Source organism: Carassius auratus, chromosome 50 (assembly GCF_003368295.1).
Source record: "Carassius auratus strain Wakin chromosome 50, ASM336829v1, whole genome shotgun sequence".
Classification (NCBI taxonomy): domain Eukaryota; kingdom Metazoa; phylum Chordata; class Actinopteri; order Cypriniformes; family Cyprinidae; genus Carassius; species Carassius auratus.
In genome coordinates this window covers 19,226,079-19,242,003 of record NC_039292.1, presented here as the reverse complement: position 1 = coordinate 19,242,003, position 15,925 = coordinate 19,226,079, and the positions used below count along the sequence as shown (strand labels likewise).

The 15,925-nt window shown below is 37.8% G+C and overlaps 1 protein-coding gene across 1 annotated transcript; it reads left to right on the top strand.

Moving 5' to 3' along the window:
* Nucleotides 1-4,519: 4,519 nt before the first annotated feature.
* Nucleotides 4,520-9,579, top strand: LOC113067268 (iroquois-class homeodomain protein IRX-5-like). The gene is made up of 3 exons (XM_026239618.1): nucleotides 4,520-4,968; nucleotides 5,686-6,091; nucleotides 6,779-9,579. The coding sequence occupies exons 1-3, from the start codon at nucleotides 4,765-4,767 to the stop codon at nucleotides 7,261-7,263; spliced, it is 1,095 nt and encodes a 364-aa protein (XP_026095403.1). The 5' UTR covers nucleotides 4,520-4,764; the 3' UTR covers nucleotides 7,264-9,579.
* Nucleotides 9,580-15,925: the final 6,346 nt, after the last annotated feature.

The window sequence follows — 15,925 nt, the reverse complement described above, 5'->3', positions numbered from 1 at the left end:
TGATCGATATGATACATCTTCATTCACTGCTACGAACTGATGGCGGTCATATAAGTACGATTTAAACCATGCTAATGCACTTCCACTGATGCCAACAAAGTGTTCAAGTCTATGCAAAAGAATGTTGTGGTCAATTGTGTCAAACGCAGCACTAAGATCCAATAAAACTAATAGAGAGATACACACACAATCAGATGATAAGAGCAGATCATTTGTAACTCTAAGGAGAGCAGTTTCAGTACTATGATACGGTCTAAATCCTGACTGGAAATCCTCACATATACCATTTTTCTCTAAGAAGGAATATAATTGTGAGGATACTACCTTTTCTAGTATCTTGGACAGAAAAGGGAGATTCGAGATTGGTCTATAATTAACTAGTTCTCTGGGGTCAAGTTGTGGCTTTTTTATGAGAGGCTTAATAACAGCCAGTTTGAAGGTTTTGGGGATATGTCCTAATAACAATGAGGAATTAATAATAGTCAGAAGAGGACCTATGACTTCTGGAAGCACCTCTTTTAAGAGCTTAGATGGTATAGGGTCTAACATACATGTTGTAAGTTTAGATGATTTAACATCTATTCATTACATCGTTCATTAAGACCAGTGCTTCACTTCGTGGTGAGACTTGTAACGATTTTCTTTTTTGTACATTTTTATTCGCATATCCAAAACAAAAGCCTCATCCAAACTGTTTTACCTTTTTTTTTTCATATAATGCCAGAAACCAGAAATCAATGAGACTAGTGGCGAAGCTCCCTTTCAATGAGATGTCAAATTAAAATATCCCAGCTTTCCACATGTCGCAGCTGTTCATGCCTCCATTTCCACTGGCATGTCATGTCTTTCATTAGACAAGAATGTCTCAGTAAAATCTCCCCCTATTCAAGTCGGTTTAAACAGTCAGCTCCAATGGGTATTCATTACACACGGATTGGTAACTGGTGAGGAACTGTTTTCATATACATAATGGTCGGATGTGTAATCCAAGCCGTTTGCAATTAATTAAGAGACACTGTGTGCATGTGGCCACTTGTACTTTGGCCTTCTCTGGACAATGGCTGATTGTCTTGATCTGCAGAAAGTTTTACGCATTTGATGTTACTGAATACTTGTGCAATAAAGTCATTCCACTGTTAAACGTTACAGGAACATAATTAAGCTGACGATTCTGTGTTAGGACTGTGTAAATCTAGCTGGATTAAATGGAGCCTAGACATTCCTTTGAGTGACTTTATTTTGATTCTAAAAGATAAACAGAATGAAAGTTGATAGATGTGCATCTACAAACATAAAATAATATTCCAGTATCAAATAAAAACAACAAAAGAAACCCACAAAACAGAACACCCCCCCCCAAAAAAACCACCACAACAAAACAAAAACCCAAACCAAAATAACAACCCCCCCCCCACCACAAAAAAAGTTAAGTAAAAATAAAAATACAGAATAGGACAACAAAACCCCAAGCAAAACACCAAAAAATTTAAACTTAAAACAAGACAAAACAAAAGCCCCAAAACCCCAAGCAAAAAATAAAAAAAAAAAAAAAATAAAAAAAAAAACACAAAGAAACAAAACAAAGCTTATAAACCTAAAACAAAATACCCCCCCCCCCAAAAAAAAACAGAACAGCAAAAGAAAACCCTAAAACAAAACACAACAAAATAAAGCCCAAAACCTCCAAACAAAGCATAACAAAACCCCAAAATAAAGCCCATAAACCTTAAACAAAACATCCCTCACCATCAAAAACAAATCTCTAAAACAAAACAACAACAAAACAAAACCCAGAAACACCCCCCCCCTTCCCAAAATAAATAAAATAAAAAAATAAAACACAACAAAACAAAACCCCAAAGCAAAACATAACAAAACAATAACCAAAAACCCAAATAAAATAAATAAATAATGTTCTATCAAGTTTATTACAACACTGGACAATAAACATGGAGATCCGACCCGTTGTTATACCACTAAGACACGGCTCTGAACGAAATGTGCCTCAATGTTCACTCTGCAGCTGCTGCGACACTTTAGCTAATCCACTTCTAGCTTTGGTTGTGTCCATTTCCATCGACTGACATGTGATATCCACAACAGCGTCTGAATACTACGAGGCTCAATGCCACAGAATCCACCTGGGGTCAAAACACAGCGTGGGACAAGACTTCATTGAGCAAGGAGAGGCAAAAGGACACCATAGAGGAAATGACATGAATTCACAGACGAGCTACCTTACAGGATAAACGTGTAACTGCAGGGCAAAGAGAAACAAGGAGGCTGGGACTAATCTTTGCTAGTATTAAAGCTCAGTTAAACTGAGGAATTCCCTGAAGATCGGATAAAGGAATTCTGTATAAATAAACAAACAATTGGTAAACATTTTTGGCTAAAACAGGCACCAGTTACTCCAGGGACTTCAGCAAGCGCAGGTTTACTCACATCACAGCTGTTATCACTTCTTCTTTTCATAACTTAACTGTAATTATATCACTGTGTTAGGACAAACACTAAATTTATCCACATTACTGAGAGGAATGTAAGCGAGCAAACAGCATGCAACCAACTGGATCCGACTTCATGAGCAAAGCAACCACATAATGATGTCATATCACCATAAAACTGACTGTGATGCATCACATCTTGTGAAGTTTTGTGGAAAGAGAACATTTTTCATGCACCATTATCGTCAGTCAGTGTTCATTTAGCAAGTGGAGTTATTGACTCTGTCTAAATAAAAAGTATAATCTTCTGAGACAAACGATTATACAGTGTAAAAAGTGAAAATGTGCAGCTATTTCCACCTGATCTGTTACTTTTGTTGGTCTAACCCACGGGTAATATTTTGGACTTTTAACTAATACAAATAATGTTACTACTACATAAATGATATTTTAAGATTTCTTGAGCTCTATTACAGTCTAGAATATCGGTTTACTTCGAGGAAATCATGAAAATCATGGTATGGTTCTCTGCATTTTATATATAACACTTTTTGGGGTGAGAGGTTTCAAATGAATAATAAGCTATCACGTTTATTGGTTTATCCGCTGTTGAAAAGGATTGGGGATGCTTGGACGAAACAAACTTTTTTCAAGAGGGGCTTGTTGTGTTGTTCTACATGTTATTAGTGAAAATGTGCATAAAATTACATATTTGCCATCCTTTTTGAAAGCAAAACATGTAAATTATATAATAAACTTGTCATTTTTGTATCTATTGATCTTAACAGCTATCATTTCCTTGACTGTAAATGCAGGTGCATCTTGGTCCATGAAACCAGCATCCATCTAGATGAAAACACAAATCAATACTCATTACAACGCTCAAGGAAACGAATCAAGACTCAGCAAATAAAACTGCTGAAAAATAATTGTATATTAAACACATCTGGAGATTATAACATTTTAAATATCTTTTAAAATAGTATTTTGCAGGTCAGCAGGTGTCTCAACAAAAACAAATACATTTATAATGTCTTATACAGACTATAATCAGTTGTTCTCATGAATAATTTAATAAAAAATTAATGCATTAGAATATTTACCTATAGCCTAGATATATAAGAGTATGGTGCATCAAGTACAGCTTCAAGTATATCAAGTGCTATATCCAAAAATACATTATCTATGGTTACAATTACTGGGTTTAAGGTTTGATGTATAAATCAAGAACACCTGCTTTAGATACAGACTTCCGATGCACTTGCTGCATTAAGAAGGCACTTAAGTCTATTAACAGAGCCTTCACATCTCTGCATGTTTAAATAGTTCAAGGAATTCAAGCGATACTATAATGTTTCGTTAAAATATAGTTTTTGCTTGCATCTTCACTGTAATACCCTGGCCTACCTACACGCGCTCAGGTGCTCGCAGATAAAGCGCGCTTGAGGTGCACGGGCACCAGCTCGCTTCACCTGTTCCAGCAGGCGTGTGTCGCGTCGCTCGTGCGAGGATCACGTGCTCCTCCATCTGCAGTGAGGTCGTAACATGCTCGCCCGGCTAAACAGCTACTAAAACTAATTATCGTAAAATTATCTAAAATAGGCTACCAATAAATCATCAATTTCAAACTCATTGTAACAATTAAGTATAAATGATAATAAAAAAAAACGGAGCCTATATATTTACTCTTAGCCTAGGCATTAGCAGACGCTTTTATCCAAAGCGACAGTACATTCAGGATATTTTTTATTTTATTTGTTACACCAGTACGCGTGCTCCCTGGGAATTGAACCCACAACCCTTTTGAAAAAAAAACTGTTAAGAACTAAAAATACACCAGTAGCCTGGAACTCCAGAACGATTTGTACAAAGTTAATTTTATATAAAATGTAAAAAAAATAATAATAATAATAATAACAGCATGTGTCTCAACTGTCAAAAAGACTACAGACAAATTCTACCACTAATTTACTTTTAGATACCGGAACGAAAGCGTCATGTGTGAACGAGGACCTTGTGAATTTGAGTGGACGCTAAAAAGAGAGAGAGAGAGAGAGAGTGTGTGTGTGTGTGTGTGAGAGGGAGAGAGAGAGAGAGAAAGAGAGGGATGGAAAACTCAGCTTGAGCTCTTCTTTCACTCTCCTCGAGGAAGCGCGCGGAGCTCTGTATCGAAGACACCGGTCATACAAGCGACCTCGTTTAACTTCCTAATATCGGGACTTAATAAACTCTGAATCTTTGATTTCTCCTTCGATGGCTCCTATGATGCGTGTCTTGACTCCTGGGCTCGTGAGGAGACTGCAGCAGTAGTCTGGTCATGGCGTTTCCTCAAGGATACTTGTATCATTCGTCTCTGTCTCTGTTCTCGTGCCCTCCGTACGGCTCCAGCGCGATCACGGGACCGCACACGGATGATCTGGGACGCTCCTCCAGCGGATCTGCTTTCGCCCCGTACGCGTCACCAGCCTTCAGCTCACTCCGGTACAGTCCCGAACCCACAGCCCCCTTCACTTCCTACGGGGTGAGTTTTTAAAGCCCACGGTTCATCTATAGGACTACTTGAGATTTATTATGGTTATTATATTATGACATCATGATTGTCAGCATGCCAGTGGCCACAGCTGGAACTTTTTATTATTATCGCTAAGTATTTCATTTTGTTTTTTCTGTATTTCACAACAAAATCAAGTATGTCCTGGACGCCTAAGCGAATATTTTTTAAGAGCTATCATTTGCAAAAAATATATGAAACATTTGTCAAAATTAATTTTCATGTGTTACGCACTTTGATTAAGCTTAGCGCTGACATAAATAATCGAGAAACAATCGTTCAAAATATAGTTAACGAATAGTGTTCTGTAATCGCGGGATTTACATTCTATTCTTCAGAATATTCATTTTCATTCAATTTCACTTACGCTTATACTTATATTTGAGTGTGTATATAGTGAGCTTTTATATAAACTAAACACCAGATCAGTGTAGCTAAATCTAATATTTTAAGGGTGATTAAAGTTCATTATTATTGCAGTTAATAATATATATTTGGCATATATATATATATATATATATATATATATATATATATATATATATATATATATATATATATATATATATATATATATATTTTAAACAATAGGCAGTGGAAACGGCAAACGGATCCTCATGGAAAACAGATAGCCTAGTCACTGTGCTTTCCCCCTTAAATTGTAATCTTTATTAATTCATTGCCCAGGGCTCCCCATATGACCCTTCTGCAGGCATGACCGGCTCTGTGGGCTATCACCCGTACGCCGGTCCCCTGGGCCCGTACCCGTTCGGAGACCCCGCTTACCGGAAGAACTCCACACGAGACGCCACCGCCACCCTGAAGGCCTGGCTCGGCGAACACCGGAAAAACCCTTACCCCACCAAAGGAGAGAAGATCATGCTGGCCATCATCACCAAGATGAGCCTCACTCAGGTGTCCACCTGGTTCGCCAACGCGCGCAGAAGACTCAAAAAAGAGAATAAGATGACGTGGACGTCACGGAACCGGAGCGAGGATGAAGATGAGGAGGACAGCATTGATTTAGAGAAAACCGACGAGGACGACGAGCCGCTCAAAACAGCCGTGAAAGCACAGATGACCAAAGATTCAGGTGCTTATTTTGTCCCCTTATGTTATATTCAAGTGATTATATTGTTAATATGAATAACAAATTTTATACATGTCAGGATGCATAATTAGTGGTTTAACCATCAAGTAAAAAAATGCAATAATTTTATTACACCATGCATACAAGTAATTCTTTTCAACAATAATAATGCTTAAAAAATAAATTACAGATAAGTTTCCACAGGCCTTATCCTTTTCGTGAAAAAAAAAAAAAAAAAAAAAAAAATATATATATATATATATATATATATATATATATATATATATATATATATATATATATATATATATATATTAACGAATAATTAAATAATAACCTTGATAAACAGTCTTGAGGGTCCTCTGTATAATATAATTTACTGTTTAAACATTTTTCTTGTCACATGACAACAAAACCCCAGTAGCCTTACGTTGCTTTTGTTTTGGAGGACAAACGTTTAATAGAAAAATACATCGATAATATTTTAGAACAAAAGGGGGACAATAATTTGCAGCTCTTTGATTCGACTTTTTTTTTTCCTGACAGGTTTTACAAACACGTTCCCACAAACCGTTAACCTCTCACGTTAATTGAAGCTATTTATTGAATGTTTTGGATGGATTTGCTTAAGTCATTATTGCTTAGTATTTAGCAGTAGTGTCTAATCATCCTGTTATCATGTGATCGCAGTTGTGGAGGACTGCACGGAAGATCAGGACGACGCGACGGATGGTGTCACACTCGACTGTGAGCAAGAGAACCGGACAGTGTCTGTGTCTCCGGTGCCAACGACCTCCTCTCCCCAAAACGAGCTGAGCGAAGCCAGGAGGCCCCTCAGTGAAGACTGCCAGTCCACATCTGTCACTCACTCCGCAAACCCGACCCCCAAACCCAAACTCTGGTCCCTGGCCGAGATCGCTACGTCGGATAAGAGGAGTGACGAAGCGTCACAGACACCAGGGGCGTTACCGCCCGTCGGGTCACCAGCGCAGTGCCCCTTTCCCTCCAGACACTTCTACTACACATCTCCTCTCTGCGCGGGCTTCACGAACCACGGCGCGCTCGGACACCTGCAGGGTTCGATCCCGGCGCATCTGAGCGGAGTTAATCAGACGGTGTTTCACAGAGCGAGAGACAGCACACCGACTCTGCACGAGAGCGACAACCTTCTTTAGTGCTTTTATCCGTGATTTCTTTATTTAAACGCATTTTACGTCTGAACTTCACAGGGAGCAAAACACTTTTTATAGCTATATAAAAAAAGGAATTTATATGGAGTCATGCTTTTTTTTTTTTTTTTTTTTTTTATATATTTTTTTGTGAGATATCTGTGCAAGAGGCCAAAGTACTTATAAATAAATAAATTAAATTGTTATACCTATCAGCTGGTTAAATAATGATTGCAAATTTGTCAGTGCTTATTCTAGATTCAGTGGTTTTGTTTGTGTCTAAATTATGCATATGTTCTCTTTAAACTTAAAACTCATAAATGGCACATTTTATTAGGAAATGTTTAAATAATTACGTGAGAGTTGCTTTTATATGCTTGCAGAAGAGAAACTATATATTAAGCGTCAGGTCCAGTCTCGTGAAATTCTCTCCCTGGTCTGAAGACATCAGTCTGGAAAATGTAGTATCTGCGCCCGAGATATTCTTTATATATATTTTGACCCATTGTGGATTATTCCATCATCTGTTCTTTGCAGAATGGTGTGCAGTGCCTTCCTGATTTGCTCTCAACTGTGCTAAACCTACATGGACTCAAAGAAAACACTCAATACACTCGCCTCCTGGGAATAATACGGTGGATAAATTGTACATTTATATAGCACAAGTCAACATTTATTGCAGGGGGATTATGGGATAGTACTCTTAAGTGGAGGAGATATTACGTTTATGCTCCATAAAGCATCTTCTCATGAAATATGTGTTGCTTTTTTCCTGTGATGCGGAAACAGTGATGGGCTAAAAATGTTCAAAGAGCATTTTAAAAGGTATTAAACGTGCTAATTCAAAATGCGGTAAACGCTTTGCAAGAAAGACGGGATCCAGGAAAGACAGGAGTCTGACATCAACAAACATCAGAGAAGCACCTCGGGCCCGTGGCTTACAGCGCTAATGCAACGTTTGTGTACACAAAACCACAAAAAGAGGCTGCAAGGACTTGAAAAGCTCTCGAATCCCTCCAGTAAATTCAAAGTTCGGGTATATATTTATACTCGGCCCTACACTATTTCACAATTCACTGAATTCAAAGCTTTGTAACTGAAGGAGCCCTGGCAAAACTGTCCAAACTATCCAGTCATCCTGTGACCAATCTCACATTCAACACTCATTTTATATTTGTATTGCTTTGCAAGGGGGGTTTAAAGAACCGATATAAAGATCAGTTTTCATTCTATCTCTTTTCTAAATGTGTAAACACAAAATATCACTAGTGATTGCTGAAAAATGGGTTCTGACTGCAGAGCTGATACATTTGTTGCTAATATCTTTCTTTTAGTTTTGTTGTTGCCAGCTCTTAAATATGCTTTACTGCATAAATGTTTAACGCTTTATATAGAGCTGTTATTTTGCTATCTCTAACTCTAATAGCATTTCATATATATTTCAACAATTGGGCTTTTTATTATTATTGTTATTTTATGTCTTGTGTAAAATACACATTCCAGATATGGTACTATAAACCTCGGCAATTACGACTTTAGATAAAAAAAATTACATTTAAACTAAAATGATACATTCTTATGACGTTATGGCTCATGTAGAGACCAAAAACATGCACTGACGACATAACAATTACATTTTTGGTGGAAATGTCTTCTAGTATTCCTGTTATACTGTATGTTTCAATTGTGGCCAGTCTAGAGCGAGAGAAAATGTGTGAAAAGCTCATCCACTCTTCATTCCCCATCCTAATCAATATAGGTGGGCTGTTTAGAAGCATGCACGCTTTTGCTCTTAACTAAAGGCTAAGTAAAGCTTTTAAAAGCATTGATTTGGAGCAAATCGATGGGGTCTGAGGGAGTTTTCTGCATAGTGAGAAGGAGCTAACAGGCCGCTGATGAGACAGACAGCACTGAATGTCAAATCAGTTGTTTACAAAATGTTTTCAGTTGATAAAGAGTGTTAACTTTGCCTGGATGAAATGTATTATTATTATTTTTATTTTATATTTTTTGCAATGGAATTTTGTTTCTTTTTATTTAATCCCGAGCTTTTCCAATCACTGTGCCTCACTGACTTTTATAATGTACATTAGTGGTTCTCAACTGGTGGGTCGTGACCCAAAAATGGGGAGCAGGACTGTTCTGATCTCGAACAGCGGCGACAAAAATGCTTACATGATTTTAAATGCAACTGACTATAGAATTGTGCATGGTTGTGATATGAAATAGTCCACTGCTGTACTTTTCAATCAAAATTCATCTGTCATTTGGTAAAAGCTAGTCGAGCCATACACATGGAATTAAACACAGTTGACGTGAAAACGTCTTTATTGAAAAAAAAAAAAAAAAAAGTTATGATTGAATTTAAATTCAATTGTGGCCATAATAAAAATGGTCTGTGTTGAGATGTTAATTGTCAAGGGCATGAATCCCTTGAAATTCAAAAGACAAATATTGTTCAAATGTATATTTTAAAATCTCAAAATTTCAGAATTGTGTTGGCTTTGTGCAGTTTATAGAAATTGTAATACATTTCAATGGTTGTTTTTAAGGACATTTTTCTTCCATTTTGTATATAAACAATTTTGGTTCTACACTTTTAAAGATTAAGCTTTCAAAAGTAGGCATTAACATAAAATAACCATTTTTTTAATGTGAATACCCTTTTTTTGTCTACTATAAAGAACCTGGAAAGGTTCCATGGATGTTAAAGGTTATTCTAGGTGCCAATAACAAACCTTTATTTAAAAGAAATTATCACATGATGTCCAATGCAAAATCTAGACTCCTCGTAATTCTGATTTAGGGGTGGATTATTCATTAGTTATTATTCATTCTCCTCACAAGCACGCATACAGTGTATTATTGTATTACACACTGACAGATCTCCAGGCCTTTGGCAAATTGATTTCATTTAGGGTTCAAAACGGCCAAAGACGCTGATGGCTCACTTTACTTAATAATAGATGGGAGGTAGTCTCTATAAAATAATATTGACTTAAACACTGGTGCATGCTGAGCATGAGAGGAGGCGTTTGAAACAGACAGCTGTGCTACCGCCTCAGGGCTCCTCCTTAATTGAAAGGATCATTAGGAGCCTCGGCGTCCCTTAACAACTACAGTCCTCGCCGCGAAAATAATGCATCGCTCGCCACAAAGCCACACACGAAACACAAGCACACTGTCGTCACACGCCACATTCAATAAGAGCACCTGACGCATGGGTAATGGTGTGCTGACGGATGATTGGCTAATTAAGACATGCCACCTCACACTGTCTTTGGATGCCAAGGCTTGTTTGCTTTTTTACATGAAAGACTGTGAATAATTTAGCACACCTGGAGACAGAAAACAATGCGTCCTGTTTATTATAATGGGAGGAAATACTAATTCTGAAGATTTTTGTGTGACGTGAATTAAATTGAGTATTATAATGCCCTGTGTCCAACTGCATCAGGTAATAGTATATAGTCGATAATAGTATGGAAAGCATAGCATGGAAAATATAATAAGTATGAAAGGGAGCTCGGGGCTAGTTGTCACACTTACTCCAGTTAATACTTCTCAGGGAAAGGTAAAATCTGTATTGTTGCATACCTTTAAGTATTAAAAAAAAAATCCAAGGAAAATTAAGTTCATTTAATCGATGTTTAACCTTATAGTTGTGCATGTTATAACACTTTTTGTAACTAAGTTGTGACAATGGGAATCAGCAAGTAAAAGGTCTATTATAGGCTTTTTTACAAAATATTTAATTAAAAAAGCGAACAATGAAGGAAAATAAAAGGAGTAAAAAAAAATCTAATCATTGTTTTGGCCCACATAAACTGTAATAAACAAGGTAAAAAATGTAAACCATGCGAACTATACCTTTATAAAATTGTGACAAACTGCCTCAATCTGACGTTCATGAAAAATACTCACCCTATCATCTTTTACAGTTCAGCCTTTCTGCTGAAATCTCCCTTGCTTTAATATATCCAAGTGTTATGCGTTCAGTCACCCATATGTACTCTTCTGTCTGATTGCATTATTTCATGTAGGTGTAGGTATATTCTTTAAACAGCACTGAGCTGAAATCACATTAATATAAAGTGTACGAAAAGTGCATCCAAGATCCGATTAGCTCACGAGGAACACACCACCTTTGTAAACCCATGCATTCATCTCATCTGTTAGAGCATTTAGTTAAGCTGAAGGAAAGAGAATGTTATCCAGAAAGCCGAAACAAAGTTTTGAAAGGCAGCGCTCGCAGGTTTAATATCGCTATATCACAAGCACTCCCGCATTACATCTGTAAAGCAACGCATTTAACAAGAACAACTGACTGAGTGCTTCTGTATTCAAGGGTTGAGTTATCATATTAAAAATACATTTATTCTAAGTCAATTTTTGAGATTGTTTGGCAGTGCTGGAAACAATAACATCATGGAGGACTCCATATTCCTGCCAGCACCCTGGGGTAGCACTATATTTCTTTTTGATGTGATTAAAACACAATGATGAATATGGTTTGTTTTGTAGATGAATAATGGGTTGGAAACTGAGACTGCACTGGTGAATGGATTCCTTCATCTGAAATGGAAAGACACAAATATATGATTGTATTTTTATCTATTCTGAAAGAGCTTTAGGTGATTTACTGTAAATACTGTGGGTAGAAGTTTTACATTTATTTGAGGTAACAGGTATTACCAGCAGCGACTCGTCCATTTTAATATCAGCCCAGCTGTTTTTATTATAACATTTTTTTTTCTTTTTTGCTTAAAGGCAATACATAGATGGATTATTATTGAATGGAGGCAGCTTTCTCCAAACATCTCGATTCAAGAGTCACATAGGGAGACTACTTTCCAAACAAACCAGGCAGGGAACTGCAATGAATTAATAATCAAAAAAGGGTTCGGAAGCTGTCAGAGTGATGTTGCCAAGCTTGTGACAACTTTGCCAGATGAAAACATAGGAATTGCAGAAAGGCGCCCTGTCACCTCTACCCTTATGAACCTCGATAGAAAACAAGGATCGGGCAACCCAACCTGATCTCACGGCAATTCGTACATTTTTCACAAGGTGGCTTATTCGTACGACCACACTCGTACAAATTCTTACAATTGTTGCCAAATCGTACGTATTTTACGATTTGCACAATTCGTATGAATTTGTACGAATGACCTACACCTAACCCCGCCCCTAAACCTAACCGTCACTGGGGTCGTATAAAATCGTACGAGTGAGGTCGTACAAAATTCGTACGAATAAGCCACCTCGTAAAATACGTACGAATTGGTCGTGAGATAGCGTTGGGCAACCTCAAAGACTGCTTATGTCTTTAGGACCCAGTGTCATCAAGTTTGTTTTATATAGTGAATTTGTGAGTAAATATGTTTAGATTATATATATATGGGTGGGGTGTAGCAATTGGAGGTTCCAGCCAAAATCATTGACCAAACTACAGCATAAACAAGTCAGCAGTGTGGACACAAGTCTCCACATGGACATAAGCGATGCTATAGCATACCGATATGTACATTTTGTGCAACTGAAATATCGAGAGGTGGCTCAATGCCAAAGAACTTTATTATGCCTGGTTGATCACCTTTTAGCATGACATTTGAGCACCCCAAATTTAAGTTAAATTATCCAAATTTGTTACTTAAAATGTATTTTTGATATTGGCCCAAATGGATGCCTTCGATTTTGTTCACTGTTCATCTCTACTTTGTAACTGCTCCACATGTAATTCTAAACCATTATGCAGTCATTTTTCTTGTCTATTTGTGTGCAGGGTAATATTTCGGCCTGTTGGCTGTTGTTGTGGTAGGCGTCTGTGGTCATGTCTGCGAGTATCTCCTGCTGAGAGAAGCTGGAGGACCAACAGCTGTCATGATCTGTTCTTTGCCAGCCAGCCCTCCCATAATTCCATTTCGGAGTCATTTTTCTCCCCAATAATCCATCTCAACTGCCACTAATCTGTACCAACTGCATCCTAGTGTTCCGATGTGTCACCTCCAGCAATCCACATACTAAATGTGGATTCAACCTGCAGTGAACATTTTCAGTGTTGGTTGGCAACATCACATCACAAACATACCCCCTACGATGCCCCTCCATCCAACTCTCCAGGATCTGGCAGTGACACATGTTATCACAACACTGTTTCTCCAGTCTCTCATACACCAGAGATGTTCCCCTATAGTCACCTGAGCCGATGAGAAGATCCAGTATAAATCACATATGATATAGATGGAACATCAAATATACACACAACACGTCTTGAGATGAAAATTCTTAGGGAAACACAAATAAAGAGAAGACCAAACCTTCCTTTGTGTTCCCCAGAAGACACGGAGTCCTGCAGGTTTGGAAAGACATAAGGATGAGTAAATATGACAGGACATTATTTTATTTGTATTTATTTTTTGGTTGAATTATACAAGGTTTTCACTGTCATCTTGGCAGAGACAAAAAGGAAGGTATTAAAAGCAAGCCAAAGAAGTACTTGGCTCACTAGTAAGGACAATGAAATGTGTCGTAGGAGATGTATCCAAAAGGTGATAGCTGCATTGTTATCTAAAAGCATGAATAAATGCATACTTTGGCAGTTTATCATCTTCTTGAGCGGCGATTGATCGCAATGTATTATACATTTGGCTTCCACCTGATTCCATTTGCATTGCTCATGGACACCTGCCACGGGACGGATAGTTCACAGCCTGTCCCTTTTTTTTCAGTTTTTCACATCTGTCTGTTTTTAAACAATTTAAAATGACAGCAAGAGTGTGTGGGTGTTACCTAGTAACAGCTCCCTCGACTCCTGGTATTTACATCTAAAAAGTGAATCCTTGATGAGATGAGAAATATCAAAGACAACCAAAGAAGTGTGGAGTTTTTAATAATGTACCACCTGTTCTAAGCTGAAGCGTCAGTATGTCATGGGAGTTTTTAAAGCTTATAAATTCAGAATGAGGTGAGGCAGACATCTATCATCATGGAAATGTGGCTGCACTGTTTGAACTATCATGGTTTTAAGGCAAGGAGATTTTAAGTTTGTAAATATAACCAGAGAGATATTTCTTGAGTGTTTTACCTTCTAACCCTTGGCATTCTGAGCATCGAGCTGTGCCGTGTTGTTACTCTGTCAGTGGGGGTGGTGAATATACTACCCTCTTCTACTGAAGATCACACAGTAGGCACAAAGTGCCATGGGCGGCGACGAGGGGGTCCACTATTAGGTACATGGCATTTGTAGTTTTTGCTACTTGCTGGTGCTTGCCTCCCTGATGATAGCTGCACCTTTTGCTGAACAGTATACCGTTATCTAAAGAATGCCGTAAGCTATATAAGAGTTTGAAAGATAAAAGCACATACTACAAAGAAAGATGTATGTGGATTAACTTCCAAGTCTGAAAACAAATAGTATTTTTGTGTCTACAACACACATCCCCATACTGGTGATGTCCTAGATAAGCATTGATGACCAACGCTATGCCTCTCTGGCCTCAATTAGTTGTGTCTGATGGGTTGATCTGTCCAGCAGTTCGGATGCAAATAAACCAGAGCAGACAAGCCCAGACCCGGCACAGGTGTTACTTAGCATGGGGTCTGTCATCAACATCTACATCAAAAGGACACCTTTGACACTCCACATAACTTACAGATCCTTCTGCTGCCACCAGAAAGAAAGAACAAAAGAATAGGCTTGAAAGAGGAATCAATAGGCATATGGCAATTAATAAAACATTTTCCCACTGAATTCACTACAGAGGGGAATTTCTTTGTTCTGTTTTCATAAAAGAAAGAGACTAGACAGAGCATATCACTAAATGTTGTTAAAAATATCACTCTTCTCAGTCAAATTCTTGTAGGTGCCAAAAGGAGGGCTTACGTGGACTTTCTTGTGCATTGGGCATACATATTGTAACAGGAAGACTATATGTAAATAGAACATATATTAACTGATCAGTGAATGCAGGTGGCACCTGCTTTGGAGACCATAATGAGCACTGTAGTACACTAATGAATGGTGAAATGGTTTACATCAAATGTAATGTTTTAGACACTGCAGTAGAATTAAGAGTCATATGAAGAGACATTGAGTCACAAGAATCCAAGGCACAAATCATGATCGCAGTTATAGGAACGTCCAGACTCAAGTGTATGACCATTAATGTTGATATACCTCCGGCATTAGGGAGGTTTACAAACCTCACTATGTTCAAGTGCCCTAATCTCCACCTCCAAATGTGGTCCATATCATGGTCATAGCAGAAAAATAATAGTGGAAATCCAGTATTATGGATGGATTTGGGATATCTGAACCACTTAATAGAGTCTAGTAGATAGAATATTTGACAAATTCTGGAATCCAGGAAATACTTAAGTAAATAAGGGTTACTAGATATGGGCAAGCCGCTATGTCTCGAGGTTTATGAAATAGGTTTCCACATGCATATGGAGCCAGTTTCAAAAGAGATTCTACAAAGAGATGTAACTGATATAACACAATTAATTTCTCCAATGAAGTTAAAAGGACAAATGTAGCTGGGACTGAATTTGTGGTTCCACGCAGCCTCAGTTGTAGAGCTCTAGTAGACAGACAGATTTGTTGAACTGGTTGGAATGTGGGTGCTGTCCTGAGTCTACAATGTCGTAGCGAGTTGACTGTGGT